General features: G+C 47.3%; 1 protein-coding gene across 1 annotated transcript in view; it reads right to left on the reverse strand.

Annotated features, from left to right (window-relative positions):
- Positions 1-8,863: 8,863 nt before the first annotated feature.
- The window catches only part of LOC115459916 (U2 small nuclear ribonucleoprotein A'), a 30,456-nt gene continuing 13,812 nt past the window's right edge, over positions 8,864-25,507 (reverse strand). Inside the window, exons 5-9 of the mRNA XM_030189748.1 lie at positions 22,520-22,622; positions 18,936-19,015; positions 18,399-18,474; positions 10,891-10,984; positions 8,864-9,001 (exon numbers count right to left, since the gene is read on the reverse strand). Of these exons, the coding sequence (XP_030045608.1) occupies positions 8,943-9,001; positions 10,891-10,984; positions 18,399-18,474; positions 18,936-19,015; positions 22,520-22,622 (412 nt within the window). The 3' untranslated portion in view covers positions 8,864-8,942. The remainder of the gene's footprint in view (positions 9,002-10,890; positions 10,985-18,398; positions 18,475-18,935; positions 19,016-22,519; positions 22,623-25,507) is intronic.

Below are 25,507 nucleotides of genomic sequence, written 5' to 3' on the forward strand. Positions count from 1 at the left end.
ATGCCTTTCTTTTCTGTTGTGTTTGTTTTGTCACATCTGGGTACATCCAGACCTTAGACCCACAAAATTGTGCCTTAGAATTCCGAAAGTAAAGTCTTAAAATATTATTGTAGTCTTGCTCAAAAACCAAGGAAATTATTAATGTAGCTCTATCCAATACTGTTTCCATAGATTGTTCCAAAATTTCTGAGATATTTTGTAAATCAGGCATATTCTGTTCAATACCTTGTAATTCCCCCTTTGGTTTAGGAATAAAATAAATCTTATTTATTGGAGGAATAGAGTCTGGGGGGATTTTTAATATCTCAGTCAAATATCTACGCAATGTGTCAATCGGGGTTACCCCTGTTAACTTAGGAAAATTCAAAAGACGGAGGTTAAGCCTTCTATTAAAGTTCTCTAGTTGTTCAATTTTCCTCCTCATTTCCATATTATCTTTAAGAGCTATATCTTTAAAGTCCTTTAACATATCCACTTCTTTCCTCAAAGTTGTCACTTGCTTTGTTAAATCTTCTTTTACGGATTCAACAGTTACTTTTAAACCTTCAAAGTTGGCATTTAAATTTATAATGTCACCTGAGGTTTTCTGTAGTGTAGTGTTCATCCGGTCCAACATCACCCAAAGTGTTTCTAGTGTCACCTCCGGATTTTTTGCTGAGGGGAACCAAGTTCCATCAGCTTTCAGAGCCGTTTGTTGCGGTCTTGGGTCCTCGCTGGTTGCCCCCTCCGATACACTTCCGGAATCGGTGGGGTTTCCCTCCAGGGCCGCAATCGACGCTGGACACGGAGGGATCGTCGATGTGGACGGTGGTGAAAAGGATGTTTCCTCTCCCTGCGGGGAACTCGCTTCTCCGAGAACCCCCGCTATGGGATCTACTTCCCTCTGGGACTTGGAGAAACCGGGAAAGTATCGTTCCAGAGACGCTTGGGCTGGGGAAGATGTTAAGGTAGGCTGAGGAACAATCCTTAACGTTCCCTTCCTTTTGGAATGAGGCATTATCGCACTGAGGTAAAATATCGCCAAAAACGCTCGGAGCTCTTTACCAACCGTTCAGTCTGGCAGCCATCTTGACACGCCCCCCCCTTCCCCCCTAGTTTTAAAACAAACGTTGTACCACAGCATTAACAGATAGCCTCTAGCAGGCACTGCAGGACCTAGTTTAGACCTCATCCCATACACCCTTAGCACAAATTCATTTATAGTCAGTTATTGTAATTAGGATAACAAGCAAGGAGTGTGGTTACAATCAAAGTGCTTTGCACATGTACTTATTTTGTACCTGGGCCAGTGGGTTAAGCGACTTGACCAGAGTCACAAGAAGCTGCAGTGGGAATTGAACCCGGTTCCCAGGCTGCAGCACTAACCATTAGGCTACTCCTCCAATGGTCGGGGGGGGGGGGGAGGGGGGGGCGGCATTAAGAAATTTAGGTGACAAGAGTCAGGATTGTTAGGAGCCAAGAAGCTCTCCCAGAAAATGCATTGCTGCTGTAAATTCCAGCTCACAGCCCCCCCCCCCCCCCCCCGCCCCCCTACATAATGTTTGGCCACATTTGCTGTTCTGTTTAATCCATTGGAAAGATCAAAACACAATGGCTCACTACCTCACCTAAAGTTATGTCAGCAGCACAGAGGGATCAGACTGGACAGTGAGGATCCGAGGCACCTGTCAGGTGAACAGGACTATTCAGCTGACACACAGACCAATCACCACTAGCAAAGTTGACAATAGATTCAGTGATGTAGAGGCCAACCGAATTTTGGTTTCTGCACTAAAACCTGTGCATTTTCGGCAGAAATCCAAAACTATAGTGCCCCCCCCCCCCCCCCCCCGGCAGAAAATAAAACCTTTCCCTCCATGGGCCTACCTTGTAAAGGCCCTGGTATTCCAAGTGGTATCTTCAGGGCAGGAGCCGGTTTTGGTTACAGCTAAAACCGGGCAACAGATTTCACCTGCAGATTTGGTTCTGTCAGCCTCTACGCTGATGGCTTTACTGCTAATTTAGTACACATCTCGGCTACTGAACAACCCCTTGCATACATGTTTGATCCAGCAGGGTTGAAACCATAAAAAAAGACTCACATATAAAACAGAAGCTTTTGGTATAAACTGAAAGGTAAAATTATGTATAATCATACCTGATAATTTTCTTTCCATTAATCATAGCTGATCAATCCATAGACTGGTGGGTTGTGTCCATCTACCAGCAGGTGGAGATAGAGAGCAAACTTTGCCTCCCTATATGTGGTCATGTGCTGCCGGAAACTCCTCAGTATGTCGATATCAAAGCTCCATCCGCAGGACTCAGCACTTAGAGAATTACACCCACGAAGGGACACTCTGCCCAGCTCACCACCGCCGAAACGGGGGAGGGGAATTAACCCAGCTCATCCCCACACAAGTGGGGGAGGGGAATCCGTCCAGCTCATCCCCGCGGAGCGGGGGAGGGACACCACACCCGCCGATGCGGGGGGATCTGGCTTATCCTGCAACCGCAACCGCGGGAGGAGCTGACTGACCCTAACACCGCCGAAGCGGGAGGGGTACAAAGCTGCCCTACAGCCGCACGAAGCGGGAGGGAGTGCCGGCAGAATTTATGTCTCAATCCAGCCCCCGTAAAACGGAGGGGAGAGGAATGCAGCAGCTCACTGTAACACAAAGTCGTCTCAACTCTTGAAGAATCCAAGTGAAAGAAGAACTTGAACACGAAGTCCTCCTGAAGTAACTGAAGGCTAAACTTGAACCTAAAATTCAACCAGAATATAAACAGTACAGATATCTGGGAGGGGCTATGGATTGATCAGCTATGATTAATGGAAAGAAAATTATCAGGTATGATTATACATAATTTTACCTTCCATATCATCAAGCTGATCAATCCATAGACTGGTGGGATGTACCGAAGCAGTACTCACCCAGGGCGGGACATAGAAATCCCTGACCTCAACACTGAAGCTCCAAACCGGGCCTCCGCCCGTGCAGCCACAGTCAAACGGTAATGCTTGGAGAATGTATGAGCCGAAGCCCACGTTGCCGCCTTGCATATCTCTTCCAAGGAGACGGATCCGGCCTCTGCCATCGAGGCCGCCTGAGCTCTCGTGGAGTGAGCCTTCAGCTGGATAGGCGGCACCTTCCCCGCGGCCACATAAGCCGCTGCAATGGCTTCCTGGACCCATCTTGCCACTGTAGGCTTAGCAGCCTGCAGACCCTTACGAGGACCTGCAAACAGGACAAACAGATGATCCGATTTCCGGAAATCATTGGTCACTTCCAAGTATCTGATGATGACTCGTCTCACATCCAGATATTCAAGAGCGGAGTACTCCTCTGGGTAGTCCTCCCTACGAAAGGAAGGGAGACAGAGCTGCTGATTCACATGGAAGCGAGAACCAATCTTGGGCAGGAAGGAAGGCACTGTGCGAATAGTCACTCCTGCCTCAGTGCACTGCAGAAAAGGCTCTCGACATGAGAGCGCCTGGAGCTCGGAAACTCTTCTGTCTGAAGTGATAGCCACCAAAAAGACTGCTTTCAACGTCAGGTCTTTCAGAGATGCCCTCGACAAGGGTTCCAAAGGCGGCTTCTGCAATGCTCTTAGCACCAGGTTGAGATTCCACGCAGGCACCACTGAGTGCAGAGGAGGGCGCAGGTGATTAACTCCCTTGAGAAAGCGCACCACATCTGGCTGCGAAGCCAGGGAAGCACCCTTCAGGCGGCCCCTGAAGCAAGCCAGAGCCGCTACCTGGACTTTAAGGGAACTGAGCGACAGGCCTTTCTCCAGACCTTCTTGCAGGAACGCCAACACTGAAGAAATTGGAGCAGTGAAGGGAGAAAGTGAGCCTGCTTCACACCATGCTGCAAAGATACGCCAAACCCTGGCGTAAGCAGTAGAAGTAGAGCGCTTCCTCGCTCTCAGCATAGTGGCGATGACCTTGTCTGAGAAGCCCTTCTTCCTCAGACGCTGCCGCTCAATAGCCAGGCCGTAAGACCAAAGGGAGAGGGATCCTCCATCACCACGGGACCCTGATGTAACAGGCCCTGCTCCACTGACAGGCGCAGAGGATCGTCGACTGAGAGCCTGAACAAGTCCGCATACCAGGGACGTCTGGGCCAATCCGGACCCACCAGGATTACCCTGCCGGGATGCTTTGCCACCCGGTCTAGCACCCTGCCCAACATGGGCCAGGGCGGGAACACATAGAGGAGCTCTTGTGTCGGCCACTGTTGGAGAAGAGCATCTACTCCCAGGGATCGAGGGTCCCGTCCTCTGCTGAAAAAGCGCGGCACTTGGCCATTGGCCGATGACGCCATCAGATCTAGGCTCGGCTGGCCCCAGCGCTTCGTGATGTCCAAGAACGCCTGAGCAGATAGTTGCCACTCTCCGGGCTCCAAGGTATGGCGACTGAGAAAGTCCGCCTTGACATTCATGACTCCGGCAATGTGGGCCGCTGAAAGCTGCTCCAGGTTCGCTTCCGCCCACTGGCAAAGACTCATAGCCTCCTTGGCTAGAGGGGCGCTCTGGTACCTCCCTGGCGGTTGATATAGGCCACAGCCGTGGCATTGTCCGACAGGACCCGTACAGGCTTCAACACGAGTACCGGGATGAACTCCAATAACACCAAGCGAATGGCTCTGAGTTCCAGGAGGTTGATAGACCACTTGCCTCTGCAGGAGACTAGAGCCCCTGCGCTGTCCTTCCCAAGCAGTGGGCTCCCCAGCCCATCAAAGAGGCGTCTGTCGTGACGACAATCCACTCCGGGGTCACCAGAGGCAATCCTGCAGACAACTTGTCTGTCTGCGTCCACCAGCTCAGCGCCTTGCGCACTGCTGGGTCCACGGGAAGGCGCACAGCATAATCCTCCGACATCGGAGTCCAGCGCAGCAGCAGAGATAGCTGTAGTGGTCTCATATGAGCCCTGGCCCAGGGCACTACTTCCATCGTGGCCGTCATAGAGCCCAACAGCTGCACGTAGTCCCAAGCCCGAATAGGAGAGGCTACTAGGAACTAGTCCACCTGAGCCTGAAGCTTGACAATCCGATTGTCTGGCAGGAACACTCTGCCCACTTGGGTGTCGAATCGAACTCCCAGATACACCAGGGACTGAGTCGGGCGCAGCTGGCTCTTCTTCCAGTTGATGATCCATCCCAGGGAGCTCAAAAGAGCAACTACCCGGTCCATAGCTTTGCCGCACTCTGCATAAGAGGGGGCTCGGATCAACCAGTCGTCCAGATAAGGATGGACTTGTACTCCTTCCTTTAGCAGGAAGGCCGCTATGACCCCCATTACTTTGGAAAAGGTCCGCGGAGCAGTAGCCAACCCGAAAGGGAGGGCTCTGAACTGGAAGTGTCGTCTCAGGACTGTAAAACGCAGAAAGCGTTGGAGAGGAGGCCAGATGGGAATATGCAGGTACGCTTCCTTGATGTCCAAGGAAGCCAAGAACTCTCCTGCCTTCACTGCCGCTATAACAGAGCGGAGAGTCTCCATGCGAAAGTGCCTCACTTTCCAGGCCCGATTGACCCCTTTGAGGTCGAGGATAGGCCGGACAGAACCTCCTTTCTTTGGAACCACAAAGTAAATGGAGTAACGTCCCTTGCCAATCTGATTTTTTGGCACCGGAACGACCGCACCCAGGCGGATCAGGTTGTCCAAGGTCTGCTGCACTACCACAGCTTGACCGGAGACTTGCAGGGAGAGAGTACAAACCCGTCTCTTAAGGGTTGGCAGAACTCTAGCTTGTAGCCGTCTCTGATGACTTCCAGCACCCACGCGTCTGAAGTTATAGTGGTCCACTCGCCCAGAAACGAGGACAGCCGTCCTCCAATCTGCACTGGGGCGTGGACCAAGGCCCCGTCATTGGGTACGAGACCCTGGGGGAGGACCGGAGGGAGCACCTCCGGGACGGCGGTCTCTGCGAAAGGAATGCTGCTTGGGGGAGAAATTCCTCTTGAAGGAAGAGGGGGCAGAGGAACCCGACTTGCCCGGGCGGTATGGAGGTATCGGGACGAGTACTAACCCGAGCCCTGACCTCCGGTAATTTCTTGCCCTTAGACGTGCCGAGATTGGTCACGATTTTGTCCAGCTCGACCCCAAAGAGCAGCTTGCCTTTAAAGGGCAATCTAGCCAGGCGGGATTTAGAGGCGTGGTCAGCAGACCAATGTTTCAGCCAAAGCCACCGCCGCGCAGAGACTGTCTGAGCCATGCCTTTAGCTGAGGCTCTCCAGACATCATACAGCAAGTCTGCCAAATAGGCTAAGCCCGATTCCAGGGCCGGCCAATCAGCCCTCAAGGAATGATCCGAGGGGGAAGCCCGCTGCACCATAGTCCGGCACGCCCTGGCCACATAGGAGCCGCAAACTGAGGCCTGCAAACTTAAAGCAGCTGCCTCCAAGGACGACCTTAAGGCCGCCTCCAATCTTCTGTCTTGGGCGTCCTTTAGGGCCGTGCCACCTTCCACCGGCAACGCCGTTTCCTTAGTCACCGCAGTGATTAAAGAATCCACGGTAGGCCACAGATAGGCCTCACGTTCACTCACAGCCAAAGGATAGAGGCGGGACATAGCCCTAGCCACTTTAAGGCTCGTTTCTGGGACATCCCATTGAGCCGCAATTAAGGTGTGCATGGCATCATGCACGTGGAAGGTTCTAGGCGGGCGCTTCGTCCCCAGCATAATGGCAGAGCCAACAGGGGCTGAGGGAGAGACGTCCTCCGGAGAGGAAATCTTCAAAGTGTCCATGGCCTGTAACAACAGGTTGGGCAAATCCTCTGGGCTAAAAAGCCGCGCTGCAGAGGGGTCATCCGCTCCATCCGAGCGGGGATCTATCTCCTCCAAGGAATCCGCAAAGGATCGTTGGGAGACCTCAGACACGCTGCCCTCATCTACATCGGAGGAGACAAAAGTCCTCCAAGGCCTGGAAATCAACCCGAGGGCGTTTACCTCTGGGAACCTCAACCTCTTTATCAGAAGAGGGAGCAGGGGCAGCGTTTTGCATGAGGAAAGCCTGATGCAGCAGCAAAACAAACTCGGGGGAGAAACCCCCCAGACTGTGCACTTCCGCAGCCTGGGCAACAGCCCTAGACGCACTCTCAACCGGCGCTCGCAACAGCGGGGGAGAGACATGCTGCGCATCCAAAATGGCGTCCGGCGCGAAACTCCGTGAAGGAGCCGCGCGGGAAGAACGGCGCTTAACTTTAGCCGCTTTTGTGCCGTCGCCCAAATTAAGGGCGTTCATGGCATTAATGTCTCCAACCTCAAGGGCGGCCCCGAAGAAGCCGTCCGAGCCGCGTGGCCGGCCAAGATGGCGGAGGCGAGGAGCGGGGGATGGGCGTTTATGGCGGGAAAAAACCGCCACGCCGGAGGAACGACCGGGACATTCATCGGTCACTAAACTATCACCCATCAAGGGCGAATCAGGTTGTAAAACCCCCGCATCCCCTCTAGAAGCGCTCCAGCGATCCGGGGAGCGACCCTTTGCGCCCTCGCCCTCCGACGCCATTGCCACGAGGAGAAGAATCGGGGAACCCCCTGCCCTCTATAAAAAGGTAAAATTACCTGCTTGCCGCTCCGAGCTGTAACGAACTGGTGTCCCAGTGAGTAGCTGCAATGAACGTTTAAAGAAACGTCGAATTAAACGCCTTTAAAGACGTTTAAAAATTTTTTTTTTTTTTTTTTTTTTTTAAACGGAGCCAGCGGGAGGGGGGAGAAAAGGAGGGACCTGGCACCACCAGGTTTGCACTTGCTCAAAAGAGCCCTCAACCCCAGGCCTCAACAAAACCTAAGGATTAGGCTTGGAGGCCTAGCCAGAGCTGCTGCTGTGTGTGACCACCACCTGCTGAGATAGAGAACATACTGGGGAGTTTCCGGCAGCACATGACCACATATAGGGAGGCAAAGTTTGCTCTCTATCTCCACCTGCTGGTAGATGGACACAACCCACCAGTCTATGGATTGATCAGCTTGATGATATGGAAAGGTGGCTTATTGCAAAATTATTTTTGTTACATTTGCACCCTGCGCTTTCCCACTCATGGCAGGCTCAATGCAGCTTACATGGGGCAATGGAGGGTTAAGTGACTTGCCCAGAGTCACAAGGAGCTGCCTGTGCCTGAAGTGGGAATCGAACTCAGTTCCTCAGGACCAAAGTCCACTACCCTAACCACTAGGCCACTCCTCCACTTCACCTGGAAACGGGCACTGTGTGCAAGAACACAGGCCAAGTTGAAGCTCTACAGCTGGAACTGGAAGACTTACCTTTGTACTCTATTAGTGTTTGCAATTTTTCAAAAGCTTTTATACATGTGGGTACTGTGTACTTTTGTTCGCTTGAATTAAACTTCCAGCTACAAAATCCCTAAAATAAAGTAAAAGGCTTTGAAATATTTCCAAAATGTCCTTAAGAGTTTGCTTGTCTAAAAGCGTGCTTATCAAACTGTGGTTACGACCCCATATCACAGCCAGGGAACACGTGACCCCCCCTCCCCCCAGACACTTATTTCCGTCCATGCTGCTGTTCCTAGTCCCATCCCCTGTTGTCCACGGAGCCCATGCAAGCTCAGGCTGAATTTACTTTTGATCACCACCTCAAAAATATTATAACCTCATTCAGGAAGCCCTGGTCTAATATATGTTCTGGCATTTTTTTTCATTTATGTTAATACCAATTTTTTTGGCCTATTAAATCTCTCATACCTTCTGTAAGCTTTATATATTTGGTTCCTACACTAAGTCCATTATCATACAATAAAAGCAGCACAAAACACCACAGTAAATACCTTTTGTTTATTAGATGACGTCATGATACAGAAAACTGAAAAACAGATTTAGTGACTTGAAATTCACAGTACAAAAAAACCCGACAGTTGTGAACAGCATCAATTTTTAGGTTTCAAGAATTATAAAAACATACTGAATGCAAATTCAATACACATAATAAAAGTTCAGTGTACAATTATAACTCAAGAGGGAGTATGGTGTCTTGTTCTATATCATCTTCTTGCTCTGTGGGTCCTGAAGGGGGTAAAAAAACAAACAGTGAAGAAGGTGTCAGGCACATTTTTTTTTCACAATTATCTACCCGTTTTACAAAATATAATGTATAAAACCTAAGACCAAAATTAACAACAACATACATAAAAATCAGAAAATAGAACCTAACTCCAGTCCCCAGCAAAATCAACACACAGAAGCTTAGCCGAAATTGGGTGGCGGAGCAGGTGGGGGAAGAGAGGTTGGTGGTTGGAAGGCGAGGATAGTGGAGGGCAGACTTATATGGTCCGTGCCAGAGCCGGTGATGGGAGGCGGGACTGGTGGTTGGGAGGTGGGAAATACTGCTGGGCAGCCTTGTACGGTCTGTGCCCTGAAAAAGGCAGGTACAAATCAAGGTAAGGTATACACATATGAGTTTATCTTGTTGGGCAGACTGGATGGACCATGCAGGTCTTTTTCTGCCGTCATCTACTATGTTACTATGTTAAAAGTCTACCAGCCAACCTTCCCATCATCTAAAAAGAAAAAAAAAAACCTGGAAAAATATTCAAGCTTTGCAGTACATCCGAAAAATTAAACCTTCAAACTGCAAATCTTCTAGAAATGAATTCCAAAGTGGAGATCAAACAGGACTAAAAGCTCTTTCTCCTGATAAAATGGGGATAGCTAAAGGCAAATGTTGCAAAGATTAACTTAAAGTTCGTAACACTAGCTCCAGGGTATTTGTCAAAGAGTACATAACTATTTAAAAACCAAACTCACACCTAAGAGGCAAAAGTAAGCCATGAAGATCCTGTAAAAAAGCAAGTGTGACATGGTCAGGAAGCAGAACAAGTCTGGAACTGCTTCTTTGCAGCATTTGTTTCCGGATAAAGATCACTCTGTCCTTGCTGAAGAACCCTAAAACGATTAGCCTCTCTTCCTAAGGGATTTCACCCTCCACCACCACTCTTATCACTGCCCTTCTCCAAACCTTTTTGGATTCTGTTATATCTTTTTTATATATATGTGTATCATGTGCAGTTCTGATTGCACCAGGGACCTAACCAGAGGCATAATGATGTTTTGCTGAGAATCCCTAAGATTTTATTTGCCTTTTTAGAAGTTGCAGCATGCTGGGCTGAAAACTAACATACTGTCACAAAAATACAATTTTTTCTTTGGTAGCGACTCCTAATTTGGAGACTTGTATTTAGCACCTACAGTTAGGATTATTGTTCCCTATGTACATCACAGGAACGAAATAAAATTACAGCAAACAGTAAATAGAGCCAAATACAAAAATCAGGATGAAGCACCGCTTCTCTCGCCATACTTGTCTTCCAGTTGTCTTGTAAACTTCTACATAGTAACTCATATTTGCTGCTTTTTGGGTATACCCTACCTTGATTTGTACCTGTCCTCTTCAGAGGCAGAACCAAACAGAAATGTCCAACAAACCTGTGGGGGGTGGAGACTAATGCTAAAGTTTATTTATTGTTGCCTGAAAAGTGCTGTAAAGAAACAGCCCCGGCCCCCGTTCCCCAACTACACTGACAGCAACACGCCAGGACTCCAATGAGAAGTACATAAGTAATGCCATACTGGGAAAAGACCAAGGGGTCCATCGAGCCCAGCATCTTGTCCACGACAGCGGCCAATCCAGGCCAAGGGCACCTGGCAAGCTTCCCAAAAGCTATCAGCTGTGCTCCCACCACTACTCTGATAGAGAGCAAACCCTGCTGGGAGGAAGGCGCCGGCTCACATCAAGTCTGGAACTGCTGGAAAAATGCACAGAGACTGCTAACATACAGACTGAGCAAGGAACAGAGATCAGTGAACAAGCAGAAATGCAGACCGAGACCATCACAGTTCTCCTGTGTTAACATTACTGAAATTGCCACCAGTGACTAAGAAAGCAGAAAGTTGACCTTGTTTGCGTTCTCTGCCCGGGATGTGACCAGACTGCAGTAATCCCTTTAGTCTCTCCACTTCAGCCAGGGTTGAAGCATTAGCAATGGCAACCTGGAAAGGGGAGGAAAACAGCACAATCAATACGACAATTATTCACTCTCGGCTAACACTAAGATTATTTTATAATTTTGAAAGCAGCTGAACTAAAGCACCTCAAACTAAACTTAATGTTCATCTTCAAACATTTAAACAAAATCCTCTCTGCCCCTTTCCTAGAATAGCAGAGTCAACGTTACCTCACACTCAGTTGGTCCATATTGCCAATATACTGAATAAACTAACCCAATTCCATTTTATAGCAGATAATTTGTGACAGTTCCAAAACACCTGCATCAATTACAGGGAAGCAAACTGAAGAATTTCAAAGGAAAATTATGTTTCTTACCTGATAATTTTCTTTCCTTTAGGCCCAACATATCAATCCAGAGATGAGTGGGTTATATCCCTCTACCAGCAGGTGGCGATAGAGAGATCTTTAGAGGTTTACTATATGTGGGCATGTGCAGCTACCTTAACCTCACTATTGTTGATACCAAAGCAATGGCAGAAGAGGAAATCCAACAGGTAAGCCCTCTCCTATATCTAAAAACCCATGTACGCTCCACCTCAAATGCTGCCACAGGAGGGAAACAGCCAAAGTAGTAAACTGAAGTGCTTAAAAAAAAAAAAAGTAAACAAAGAAACCGGATGAAACACTCAGTCAAGATCAAAGGGTGGGCCTCTGGATTGATCTGTTGGGACTAAAGGAAAGAAAATTTATCAGGCAAGAAACAAATTTTTCCTTTCATTATGTCCCACAGATCAATTCAGAGATAAGTGGGAAGTACCAAAGCAGTCCCCAAGTAGGGTGGGACTGCAGAGGTCCTACATAATGGACCGCTAAAAAAGAGTGAGCCCCAAACATGCAGAGCTGGAACCAGACAAGAGATAAAGGCAAGGGCCAAGACCCAGAGAGAACTCCCTATTCCGAGACAGAGTAAGATATGCACTCCAGATAAAGAGGAAACGGCACCATCCAGTGCCGTAAGACAGACGGTCCTGAAAACCAGACAAGAGCAAGTCTCGACCACCGAAAAGGAGGAAAACTTCGTAATAAGAAATGGCGCAAGACTCAAAGAACCAACACCCCTATGTTCCGAGATGAAGAAAAGCTCAATCTACAGAGCGGACCCAAGCTTGAGCCCCAGGATGGAAGAAGTCTGGCCTCTGACGGAGCAAGCCGTGCCAGACTGCTGTGGAGTAAAGCTGGAGAGCCCACGATGGAGCAAGGCCAGGCGCACACAAGACAGAGCAAAACTACCATTAGAGAGGGCGCAAGGCTCGACCGCCAGAGAGGGAGCTGGACTCAATAGCCAGAGAGAGAGCAACCCAGGGCCAAAGCAAGACTTGACATCCAACAACAAGCTTGATGGCCAGAAAGCCCGACACTCAGCAAGGGCAGAAACCGCGATAGCCAGAGATAGAGGAAGGTGCCACCGCCATAGATGCAGCAGGGCTCGAAAACCACAGATGGCGCTAGACCCAACCTCTAAGGATGGAAGGCTCAGAATCCTGAGACATAGCAAGGCTGAACATCCAGACGCAGATCAAGGAACAACCTCATGATAAGGAGAAAGCTTGACTTCCGGTGATGGATCAAGGCCTGATATGCGTACGTCTAGTAGCGCTATAGAAATGATAAGTAGTAGTAGTAGATATCTGAAGACGAAACAAGGCCCTATATCCATAAATAGAGCCAGCCTCAACATGCAGGGGTGGAGCACCCCACCCCCCTCTAGGGTGCACGTGTAGGAGGATAGCCCGAAAGGGAGCGAAGCTCATCAGGCTCGAAAGAGCAAGGTCCAACAATCAGTTCCGCTGCTTTGCCCCACGAGAGATGCTTGCCAGATCAGTAACGTACTGAAGGACAGTCCAGGGAAAAAGGACAGTACTGGAAGGAACAGGACGCCAGCCAGGAAATAAGCCCATAGGGCAGCACCACCCAAGACTGGGTGTCGAAGGCAGGAAGAAAAGTCCAGGGAGGCAGGAACTGACCCCAACAAATGTCAACACGGCACAGCACGTGGGCCCCTTGGCAATCCAACTGGGTCCAATGGAGAGCAGGCCCCTAACCGAACCCAAAGGGCAGCCTGCAAACCTAGGAAGGAAAATAAAAAAAACCAAACAAACCCCAAACAAAACATGGTTAGGAGAACCATCCTGGAAAGGAAAATGTAGGCCGGCACTGCCGAAGAAAGAATCCTGAAAAGTGGCAAAAGACAAACCAGGAAGAGAGCACAATGGTGGCAGACCTTGAGCCCCAGGAGAGACTCCCGACCTGAGAAAAGCGACAGGACAACCAACTCAGAAATTGGATTGCAGGTCTGCCGAAGGACAGTGTTCAAACTAGAAGGCATGAGGATGTGGCTCCAGATGGGATTGGCAGTGCAACCTGTCTGAAGCCAGGAAGGGCGACAGAAGCTACCACTGCAGGCCCTGGGGGAAGGCCCCAAGGGCCCTGACCCCAAAAGGCAGACGCCAGCCCGGCAAAGACCGCCGAGCATACAACAAAGGGGCAGATCATAGACGTTTTGCGTGCAGGATTGCAAACAATATCAATTCCCAAAGGGAAACCAGCGCAGGAAGGTAGGCATATTTGTAATGTGCCGGAGAATGACAAGATGTCTAGCAAAAGAAAGGCCTAGCTGGAAGGGCAAGCAGAGAAGGGAACCATATGCTTGCCAGGCACGAGATTCGCTTAAGAAGGTATGAGGCTACAGGGAAACATGAATGAAAGGAAGGCAGTAAGTGACTTGGCCCTAGGGAAAAATGTACCAAGCAGGCTGTGGTAAAAACAAAAGGAAGTGCCGTCATGATACTGCGTGCGCCTGGGGCACGAAAAGAAAACCATCGAGGTGACCCTAAACCAGACCTCCAGGCCAGTCGCCACAACCATCTTGAACCCCAGCCAGGGAGTCCAAATACCATACACCAAATAGCCTCCAGCACCAATCAAAACCACTCAGCCGATGCCTCTTGCAGGACAGAAGAGGAAATAAAAGGAAAGGAACAAAGACCAGAACAACCAGCAGACGACACAAGACGTTGACAAAGAGGGCCTAGCAAAGGGAAAGGGGGTTAATGGGACTTGATATACCGCCTTTCTGAGGTTTTTGCAACTACATTCAAAGCGGTTTACATATTTATTTATTCTAGTTTGTTTGTTTCATTTGTATCCCACATTTTCCCACCTATTTGCAGGCTCAATGTGGCTTACATTGTTCCATCATGGCAATCGCCATTTCCAGAGTGAGAGATACAAGTGGAATTACATTAGAAATCATGATTGGCATAGTAAATTAGAGTTCATATTCGGAATTAGAGATAGAGTGGTATTGCTTTACATTTCATTCGTGGTAGTATAGAGAGTTGGGTTTTATCTAGTTCGGCATGAGTTTCATTGTCTGGTAGTTAGGCTGTATCGCTGTGGTAAGCCTTTTTGAACAGGCTGGTCTTCAGGTATTTATTTTGTACCAGGGGCAATGGAGGGTTAAGTGACTTGCCCAGAAGTCACAAGGAGCTGCAATGGGAATCGAACTCAGTTCCCCAGGATCAAACTCCACTGCACTAACTACTAGGCTACTCCACCAACAGATCCAGAAAAGAAACGACCAAGGCCTAGCCCGCCCCCCCAACGCAAAAAAAAACCCAACCAACCCAGAACGCAAGGTGGAAATACTGCAAAAGTGGCAGAAACAATCCCCTTCAAAGTCTGAGTTTTTTTTTTCCCCACGAGAGCTATAGCCCGCCTAATGAGTCCCAAAGCCATCATGCCACCACAGAAGTGGTTAGGAGGGACACTGCCAAAAGTGTGGGACACCACCCCCAGAAAAGAAATCCGGCATCCGCTTCAGAGGGAGCCATCCCTGGAATCACTGGCTGCAAGCTGGAGGAACACAGCAATGGGTGGCTAAAGAGCAGGGCGGGAAGCAACGTAGCGAACTAGGCCAAGAATTTTTTTAAAAAACATTTTGACGAAGAACGCGATCTAAGATGACGGCTGCCAGCGCCAAACTGACTCAGAGCCCATCAAAACACCATGCGCCCCTCTGATCGGAACCGAGAAGACCCCCTGGACCAGCACAGCAAGCTGCCAACGAGCACGCTGCCTGGGATACGACTCTGGAACGGCACGAACCACCAGCATGCGTACCGATCACCGGGGAAGGCAAAACTTACAGACATCAAGTCCAAATGCTGCTCCACGTACGCCACACCATTTATGAGACAAGGGAAGGAAAGCCAACACTTACAAGATCCCAGTCAAATCCCAAACGAAGGTCAAGTGTTCCCTGCTCTCAGCAGAGCACCAGACTGTTCTGGCCCATCTTACTTTTTTTTTTTTTTTAATTTGCATAGGCAGGGAAGGGGCAAAATGGCCAAGTCCAGCCAAGACTAGTACTTATTTCTATAGCGCTACTAGACATACGAAGCGCTGTACACTTGAACATGACCCATCCAAAGAGATGCACAGGATCTGTCCATCCACCTGCTGAGATAGAGAATTTCAGAGGTTTACTTACAGCCACCTTAACCTCAGTATTCTATCTCCACCTGCTAGTAAAGGGACATAACTCACTCATCTCTAGATTGTGGAGGAGTGGCCTAGTGGTTAGGGTGGTGGACTTTGGTCCTGGGGAACTGAGTTCAATTCCCGGCACAGGCAGCTCCTTGTGACTCTGGGCAAGTCACTTAACCCTCCATTGTCTGCCGCATTGAGCCTGCCATGAGTAGGAAAGTGCAGGGTACAAATGTAACTAAAAAAAATTGATCTGTGGGATGAAATGGAACTGTGCTTTAGCAATACTGATGAAAGCTGTACTTGAACATACTGGGCAGTGTAATTGTGCAAATAGCACTCCTCAGGGAATTCTGTACAATTCAGAATTTGAACAGAAGTCCACCCTCCCCATCCACTATTTTCCAGTTGCCCTGCAGAAATACAGCAGATAGACTAGGAGCCAGCAACATTTGTGCTACTGCAGCCTCGCAGCGGATGCAATCTCATGACTTCTTCCACCTCTAACAAAGTGGAGGAAGGCTGAAAGAAGCAATGAGACAAGACTGTACTGGCTGCACAGCTGATAAGAAAAGGAAGTTATGCTGGAGCATGAGTGACGGCTGGCAATGGAGTTCAAGCATGGGATAGGTTCAGAGGGGGAGAGGTATGGAAAAATTCCCAATGATTGTTCAGCTTCTATATTATCTGCACTGAACCTTGTGGTAAATGCGGACTACAAGACTTGTATTATTTATTTGTTACATTTGTACCCCACATTTTCCCACCTATTTGCAGTCTCAATGTGGCTTACACAGTACCGTCAAGGCGTTCGCCAAGTCGGTTGAGAACAAATACAAGGTTGTATAGTGATCGAATGAGGTAGTTGTGAAGGGTCAGGAGGGATGAAGACTGTATGTTGTCCAGTACGATCATTGGTCATGCTGTGTTGCTGGGTGAAGGAGTTTACGTAGGATTGTTGGGGTAGGCCTTTTTGAATAGGTTGGTTTTTATCTAGGCATTTGCCCAAAGCCCCTTTAAACCAGAATTGAAACATTGCATTTCCATTATCTTTTGTTATTTTGAGTGAAGTCATTTCCTGTAAACCTTTAAAGTTACTAATAAATTCCTGACAATAGCCCTAATTTCCTCTTGGGGGAATTTTGCACAAGAAATTAACAATTCCTTACACATGTTAATGCTGCCCATTTTGTTTACAGTGCTGAAAAGCTATTACTCAAGGTCTGGGATTTTTTTGTTTTTGCAGAACTACCTCCAGTCCCAGGCTTGGTTACCCTGTCACTCTTTCCCCCTACCTAAGCTTAATCTCCCTATTACAAAACATGCAGGAAACAAACCAGAACCGTACAAAATTTAAGTACGTCCTAAAGATAGGTCTAAAATCCATTTTGAAGATGGTGGCCCAGAGAAGCAGGAGCAAGTGGGGATTGCGCCCGTCTCCTACAAACAGTACAGGGGTATTGGGGGAGGGAGGGGGCTCCGCTAGGCCAAGTAACTTGCGACTTGTGGGGCATCAGACCATCAGATATAATGAGTAATCAATGTAAGTGAACTACTGGTCTGCAAGAACATTTTGCAAATATTAAAATTTTCAAACCAGGATAAGTTATACAAGTGGAAATTTGAAATTTGTACACTAGACGAAGTTGTACTAGTTTAGCTGAGCAAAGACTCAGCTGTCAACCTGGTGTGCGATGAGCTCACTGTTCCTTTCTATCACATTTGTATCATTAGGAGGTCTTGATAAATGGGAGTAAGCTCGAATGCGTATTAAAACAAAGTCTTGGGAGCGTGTGTTCCTAGAAACCTTTGTAACTACTTGAAAACTATAGACAGAACAAGTTTTTACTGCAATCGTCACTGCAGTAGCTAGACAGAAATAAACGTCAGAAAACGTCCTGGGTAGTTACCATTCTGACTGAGCTACAAGCAGAATAGGAGAAAAGTGCAAGGTCAAGAAAGTGCAGAAAGATGAGGTTTACAGCTAATGGGGATATCCTGTTAAGTCTCAGTGTGTCTTTTTAGGGATAACAACAACAACAACCATTTCTAAAGCGCTACTAGGGTTACGCTGCGCTGTACAATTTAAACATAGAAGGACAGTCCCTGCTCAAAGAGCTTACAATCTAAAAGACAAGAGAACAATCTAAAGACAAGTGAACAATCTAGAGGACGAGTGAACAGTTAATCTGATAGGGTGGATGGATTGGGGTATTTTATATTTCTCGAGCGGTTAGGCGCCGAAGGCAGCATTGAAGAGGTGAGTTTTAAGCAGAGATTTGAAGATGGGTAGAGAGGGGGCATGGCGTATGGGTAAAAGAAGATTATTCCAGGCATAAGGTGAGGCAAGGCAGAATGAGCGGAGCCTGGAGTTGGCAGTGGTGGAGAAGGGTACTGAGAGAAGGGCTTTGTCCTGTGAGCGGAGGTTACGGGCGGGAACATAGGGGGAGATGAGGGTGGAGAGGTAGTGAGGAGCCGCAGACTGAGTGCATTTGTAGGTAAGGAGGAGGAGCTTGAATTGTATGCGATATCTGATCGGAAGCCAATGAAGTGATTTGAGGAGAGGGGTGATATGAGTATATCGGTTTTGGCGGAATATAAGATGTGCAGCAGCGTTCTGAACGGATTGAAGGGGGGATAGATGGCCGAGTGGGAGGCCGGTGAGGAGTAAGTCTCAGTAATCAAGGCGAGAGGTAATGAGAGCGTGGACGAGAGTTCTGGTGGTATGCTCAGAGAGGAAAGGGCGAATTTTGCTGATGTTGAAGAGGAAGAAGCGACAGGTCTTGGCAGTCTGTTGGATATGCGCAGAGAAGGAGAGGGAGGAGTCGAAGATGACTCCGAGGTTGCGGGCAGATGGGACGGGGAGGATGAGCTCTATTCCTTATAATCCAGTATCTCATGTTGTACCTTAATTGCTTCAACGTCAGCTGCAGATGGCCCCGCCTTCTTTTTGTCAGCTAGCAATCCAACACCTGGGTTGAAACTGGGGGAGGGAAAAAACAGAAAGATGAACAGACTTAACAAGTATAAACATAATAAATCACCTTCTCGGCTTTCAAAGGTGAACTCTGAAAGTCTTTTATTTAGACCAGTGTAGTATCTTATCTTTGTTAACAAGCTGATACAAGAAGAAGCCTCTCCACCAGAAACACCTTGCTAGATGTAAACTGTCTAGACATGCTCTTATGTGTCCTCTCGCCCATCAAATTGTTACTCTGAATTTGGAAGGCATTCACTAGCACTGCCCCCTTCATTTCTCATGTGCCCAATCATATCATCCAGTTGCAATTTCGCCATAATTCATTCACAGGCTGCTCAGTAGAGCTTTAAGCCCAGATATTAAACACGCTGACAGCTGTAGCTTCTCTTTAATAGCCGATAAGCTACCTAGAAGGTGTTTCTGGAAGTGAGCTCCAATTTTAGGTTGGGTTATCTGTATCTTACGTTTTGGATCTCCTGGCAATATCCTTTGCAAGTTGTGCACCCCGTTTGCCCTTGAACATTTTTGCTGCCTCCTGACGCTCCTGCAGCGATACCACACACAAAGTTAATATCAAGAACATTAGGATCATATTCTAATGTCTTCCTCCACCATTATTCCTTTCTTCTGTGAAACACTAGAATGGGTCTAAATTAAGGCCTTACTCAAAACAAACTCTTCCAATTTTGAGGGTGGCAAGCAGTTTTATATGCAGTTTCAGTGACCTGTACTTTTACTCTTCATGGATACTTGACCAGAGTTACATCCCTGCAGTGATCTGCACCTAGACTTGTCATCATTAAATACCACCCCCACATATTCCATAGTGACGACCAAAGCAAAGAATTTAGAGGCACATTTCCAAAGCACTTAGAAACCTATGAAATTTTGTAAGTCTCAGTGTTTTGAAAATGAGCCTCTTAGTCTCTCCACTATAGCCTTGTCCTCCCCGAGTGTCACTTTTACCCTTTGATCGTCAATTAACCCTTCTCCTAATGGCATCTTACTCTGAATGTACTTAAAGTTTTTATTATGTACTGAAGCTTGCCTCAGAGGCAAAGTCTCATTGCCTTATCAGTGCTTTGCATTTGACTTGCTATTCCTTATGTTTTTTTCCTATTACCCTGTTTCCCCGAAAGTAAGACATCCCCCGAAAATAAGACCTAGTAGAGGTTTTCCTGAATTGGTAGATATAAGGCCTCCCCCGAAAGTAAGACCTAGCAAATTTTTGTTTGAAAGCAGGGCCCACGAGAGCCGGACAAGGCCGCCGCCCCCCCCCCCCCCCACCCGAGGCCACCGGGCCCCCCCCCCCTCCGTCGCTCCCGGAACTAACCTTAAACGCCTCCTTTCACCTTCGCAGCAAGCAGCAGCAGGGCAGACCTCTCCTTCCTTCCGTGCCCCGCCCTTGCGGACGTTACATCAGGCGACGGCAGGACACGGAAGGAAGGAGTGGCCTGCCCTGCTGCTGCAAAGGTGAAAGGAGGCGTTTAAGGTTAGTTCCAGGAGCGACGGAGGGCGGGCGGGCCAACCCCGATCCAATTCCGATGTTTCCCCGAAAAATAAGACAGCCCCTGAAAATAAGACCTAGCGCATTTTTGGGGGCAAAAATTAATATAAGACAGTGTCTTATTTTCGGGGAAACACGGTATGTACAATAAGAACCTTATTCAATTTTCTGAAGGAAGGATGTTTTTAGCTCCAATAGCCTCCTTCACATTACTTTTCACCATGTACACTGTTTGGCCTTTCTTCCACCTTTTTGTTTTTTTTTAATATGTGGAATATCTGGTCTGGGTTTCTAGGTCAGTACTTTTGAAAAATGTCTATGCTTGACCTAGGTGTTTTTTTTAAACCATTTTCCTCATTTTATCAGTGTCCTTTTTGAAAGTTGAATGCTAGAGGATTTCCTTTTTTGTACTTATTCCAATCTATTAAATCAAATATGATCACGTTATGATCACTGTGCCACCAAATTATCAGGGCCACTAAGGACCAAGTCTAAAGTTTGTCCCTATTATTGATTCCTGAACCAGCTGCTCCATAATCCAGACACCACCAGTGCATGGTCCTGAATTGCCATGCCAGTCCCAAAGGGAGCATTCAAAACATATGCGAATAAGATTTGATTCAAAATGCATTCATTACCACATCTTCTAAAACTCACATTTTAATTCTTAACAATATTGAGAAAAACAAAGTTTCAAAACACCAATTTCGGCAGAAATGAATCATCCCTACCCTATTTATTCTGTCTTATGAAAAACTAGAAAATGATCTGCTATTGATTCTTGAAACAACAACAGGATGGCGATTCTCTTGGACTGAGACCACCACCCTACCACTACATTTCTCTATAAACCTGGACAATGTAATGGCACAATTTGACAAATTAAAGAGTAGCACCTCGAATATTGTGTTCAATTCTGGTCGCCGCATCTCAAAAAATATATAGTGGAATTAGAAAAGGTGCAAAGAAGGGCGATGAAAACGATAAAGGGAATGAGACGACTTCCCTATGAGGAAAGGCTAAAGCGGCTGGGGCTCTTCAGCTTGGAGAAAAGACGGCTATATGCTGCTCTCTATGTGCCCTAGTAACCCTAGTGTAAAGTAATAATAAAAAATTTAGAGTAGTATATCGCTCTCAGAATCACATCTGCAGCACCGTGTTCAGTTCTGCTGGCCCATACCTCTGAAAGACTACAGACAGAAAGGTTAGCAAAATGCTGCAAGGTATACAGTAGAATCCCTGTGAAAGGAGGCTCCATATCTACAATGCCAGCACCCTCGAACAGAGGCAAGATGGGAAGACATGACAGAGACAAATGGCTGAAAGGTATTAACAGTGCTTAAGAAAACTGACAGGATGTTCTAAAACAAGATGTCATAATTTGGGGAGTGGGGGGAGGAGTACAGACTAAACTGAAAGGATAGTAGATTCATGATCATCATTTCAGGTGACGTGTAGGTTAAAATGGTAAGGCATGGGATAAGGAGAGAATCCTTAGCTGTAAAAGACTGCAAGAACTGGCTGGGATTTGCAACTTCTAGAGTAGGTGCTGCTGAGTGGACCCCCCCCCCCCAATTATCTATATTAAATGTGACCTGTGCTAAGATGGATTGTAAAGCCTTGCTGCTTGCCTATCTTAAGTTACGCAATGCGTTCTGTGTAGTATATTGTAAACCAGTGGTTTTCAACCTAGTGCACAGGTTTTCAGGACATCCACAATGAACATGCATGAGAAAAACTGCATTCTTGGCATGCACTCTTTCATATGAATATTCACTGTGGGTACCCTGAAAACCCAACTGGCCAGGTGGTCCCCGAGGACTGGGTTAAAAACCAGTTGTAAACGACCGTACTAGTTTAATGAATGGTGGTATACCAAATTGAAAATAAATAGCAGCGGACTGGTGGGTAGAAAGTACATTAGAAGTCTTACTGGAAAAGCTGTATTTGCAGAATGCTAGACCTGGATACAAAGCCGTGGGCATTCATGTGACCAACTATGCCAAGCTGCATTCTTGCCTGGACCTGTATGGCAAGTTGTAGGCAACAGGTTGCCAGCTGGTAAGACCAGGGGCCACAGTGCTCAGTTAACAGCCACTTTGATACTGGTGCCAGCTTGAGTTACTGTGGGACCTTATGGACGGAATAAGGGGAATGACACTGTGTAAACTAAAGAGACTGGATGTTGCCTGCCGATACTCAACATTCTAATTTATAAAACTTCAGTAAAAAAAAAGAAAAGAAATGCATATTAGGAGAACACCGACACTACTAATTAACTTTTAAATAAGGCAGCACTGCTCAAGCTACCCATTTCGGAAGGGAGACACGTTGGCTAGTCATAGGTTTAAACTTATATCCTAAAGCAGTGTGGTATTTAATTCCCCTTATTCTAACCATTTAAATCAGTGCAGCAGATCCCATCATGCACCAGGATGAGGCCGTCAGAAAACTAGGACTGCCTTATAATCTCCCTCCTGGAAATTGGTAACTTGGCAGCTCTGGACAACGATCTTAAACACAAGGCTGAGAAAAACTTACCTTTAACTTCACTTTCTGAAAATCTAACACTCGAACCTGTGGAATTTTATGGATCACATAGAGACGGTAATGCTTTTTGTTTATTACTGGGTTCCTCATTATGCTGCAAAACAAAACAAAAAAAAAAACCCCACACAAAACTAAATCCATATTTTAGGTTTACATTTTTAAAACAAAGTGAACATTCTTGTCAGCTCCACTTAATAATCATATTATCAACACATATAAAGAGAAATGTCTCACCTGCTAATTTTCTTTCCTTAAACCCTAAGGACCAGTAGGGTTGTACCCGCCTATGGAGAAATTAAGTCTTGCCTGCTATTTTTCTTTTTAGACCCTCCAAACCGGCACAGACGAATGGGTTATGCACGCCTACCAGCAGATGGAGACTGATAACCACTGACTTCTAAGTGGGCTGTGCAGTTCCCCTAGAGCTAGTCCTCAAATAGCCTGTCCTCTCAGTGTTGACCATCCACCAGTTAATCCAGAGCACCATGAGCTGCCACTGCCCTTGATACGAAAACAGAATCTCCCCTTGCCAGACCTACAGTGTTCACCACTGAGCTCAATCACTTCATTTCTCTCTTTTTTTTTATTTTTCTGGGTTAACTGAGGGGAGATATGATAAAGGTCTATAAAATGATGAGTGGAACGAGTAGACGTGAATTGCTTGTTTACTCTCTCCAAAAATACTAGGACAAGAGGGCAAGCGACGAAGCTACAAAGTAGTAAATTTAAAACTAATCGGAGAAACTGTCTTCACTCAACGTGTAATTAAACTCTGGACTTTGTTGCCAGAGAATGTGGTAAAGGCGGTTAATTTAGCAGGGTTTAAAAAAAAGGACTGGATGGCTTCCTAAAGGAAAAGTCCATAGACCATTATTAAATTGACTTGGGGAAAATCCACTGTTTATTTCTGGGATAAGATCCAAGACATAAGACAGAATGGAGCTGAATCAGCCACTCATACAGGCCATTGTGTTGACAGCCTTCTCTGATGGGAGGCCATAGCAGCTCTTCCAGCAGGGAGACAAACCAGATCCCCATACCGTGGGGTCCACCGGGCGGAACTACCGCCACTGGATCATGGTGAAGTCTGATCCTCTGGAGAACCCTGCCCACAAAGGACCAAGAAGGGAACACATACAGGACTCCCAACGACTGCCACCTCTGCACTAGGGCATCCAGACCCTCCACACAAGGATCCTTGTGCCAACTGAAGAACTGAAGAGCCTTGGCACTGTGACAAGTTGCCATCAAATCCACGACGGGGGACTCTCATCTGTCCACAATTAGCTTGAAGACAACAGTTGTAGGTGGCTCAGAACTAAAATCAACCTACTGAAGTGTAGGTAACCAGGGGTTCAAATCCCAAGCACCACTCTAATTTAAAATACTTTAAACAATTACTAAAATACAAGAGCTAATGAGTTTTCATGTTTGGGATAAACACAAAGGAATCCTGTTTAGAAGGAATGGTTCTGTGGAACCTTAGCGGAGATTGGGTGGCGATGCCGGTAACTGGAAACAAAACGGAAGCTGGGCAGACTATGGTCTACGACCTGATCGTGACTGAATAGATAGGGATGGGCTGGAGTGTAAATTTTAAGGGGCTTCGATGTTAGCTTCAGAACTTAGTACAAGAACAGTACTGGGCAGACTTCAACGGTCTGTGCCCTCGGGTATACATATAAAGTATCACATACCATGTAAAATGAGTTTATCTTGTTGGGTAGACTGGATGGATCATACAGGTCCTTAGCTGTCGTCATTTACTATGTTACTTCATCTCTGAGACAACATTCCACAGGATCCAACACACTTCTGCCGAGATAGTAGGTGTGGAGAACGTTCAGGCAGACTTATAGTAACATAGTAACACAGTAGATGACGGCAGAAAAAGACCTGCATGGTCCATCCAGTCTGCCCAACAAGATAAACTCATATGTGCTACTTTTTGTGCGTTGCCGATGGATCCTCGATATGCTGCTCTGACCGTTTCATCAGGCAGGCCACTAGTCCGCTCCTGGTGCCTCCCCGATGACTGACGTAGGTTACTGCCATAGCGTTGTCCAACAAAACTAAAGTCGACTGTCCCTGAAGGATATCCTGAGAGGCTAGCGATGCAAGCTGTCACTCTGGTTTCTAACCTGTTGATCGACCAACAAGCCTCCTCAGAGGACCATAGCCTCTGCACTACTTGTCCTAAACAGTGTGCTCCTCAGACTGAGAGACTGGCGCCAGTCATGATCACAGTCCATTTTGAGGGATCCAGCGGCATTCCCTCCAATTGTGCAGAGCCAGCCACCAGTGTAAAGTGTGCCGTACCCTCCCCCAGATAGGGAGGTCTCCTCCATTCCACTCCTTGGAGACCCACCTTGAGAGAAGAGCTTCCAGCAACGGTCTTGTATGGACCCTGGCCCACTGCACCACTTCCAGACTTGCCGCCTTGGGACCCAACACTTGGAGGTAGTCCTGAGCCCGGGGACACTGAACGCAACCAGCACCAAACCTGCACCTGGACCTTCTGTATCCTGAGCTCTGGAACACCTTCCTCAGAAGCGAGTTGAAGCGAACAACCAGATACTCCAACCTTTGTGAGGACACCAGATAACTCTTGGCCAGGTTGACCACACAGTCCCAACATCAGCAGCAACTGAACAACTTGATCAATGGCTGCCAAGCTCTCCTGGAGAGATTTTGCACGAATAAGCCAATCACCCAAGTAAGGGTGAACCAATATCCCTTCCTTCTAGAGCACCACGATTGCCATTAACTGTCACCAACCTGAAAGGGAGTACACAATTGATAATGCCGTCCCAAAAGTAAAGGAATCTGGTGAGCCTGCTGAATCGGAATATGAAGATACGCTTCTGTCAGATCCAAGGACGTGAGGAACTCTGATTGCACTGCCACAGTGACCGACCTGAAGGTTTCCTTGCAAAACGAGGGTATATGAAGGGCTTGATTCACCCCCTCAGATCCAAC

This window comes from Microcaecilia unicolor, chromosome 1, assembly GCF_901765095.1.
Source record: "Microcaecilia unicolor chromosome 1, aMicUni1.1, whole genome shotgun sequence".
NCBI classification, from domain to species: domain Eukaryota; kingdom Metazoa; phylum Chordata; class Amphibia; order Gymnophiona; family Siphonopidae; genus Microcaecilia; species Microcaecilia unicolor.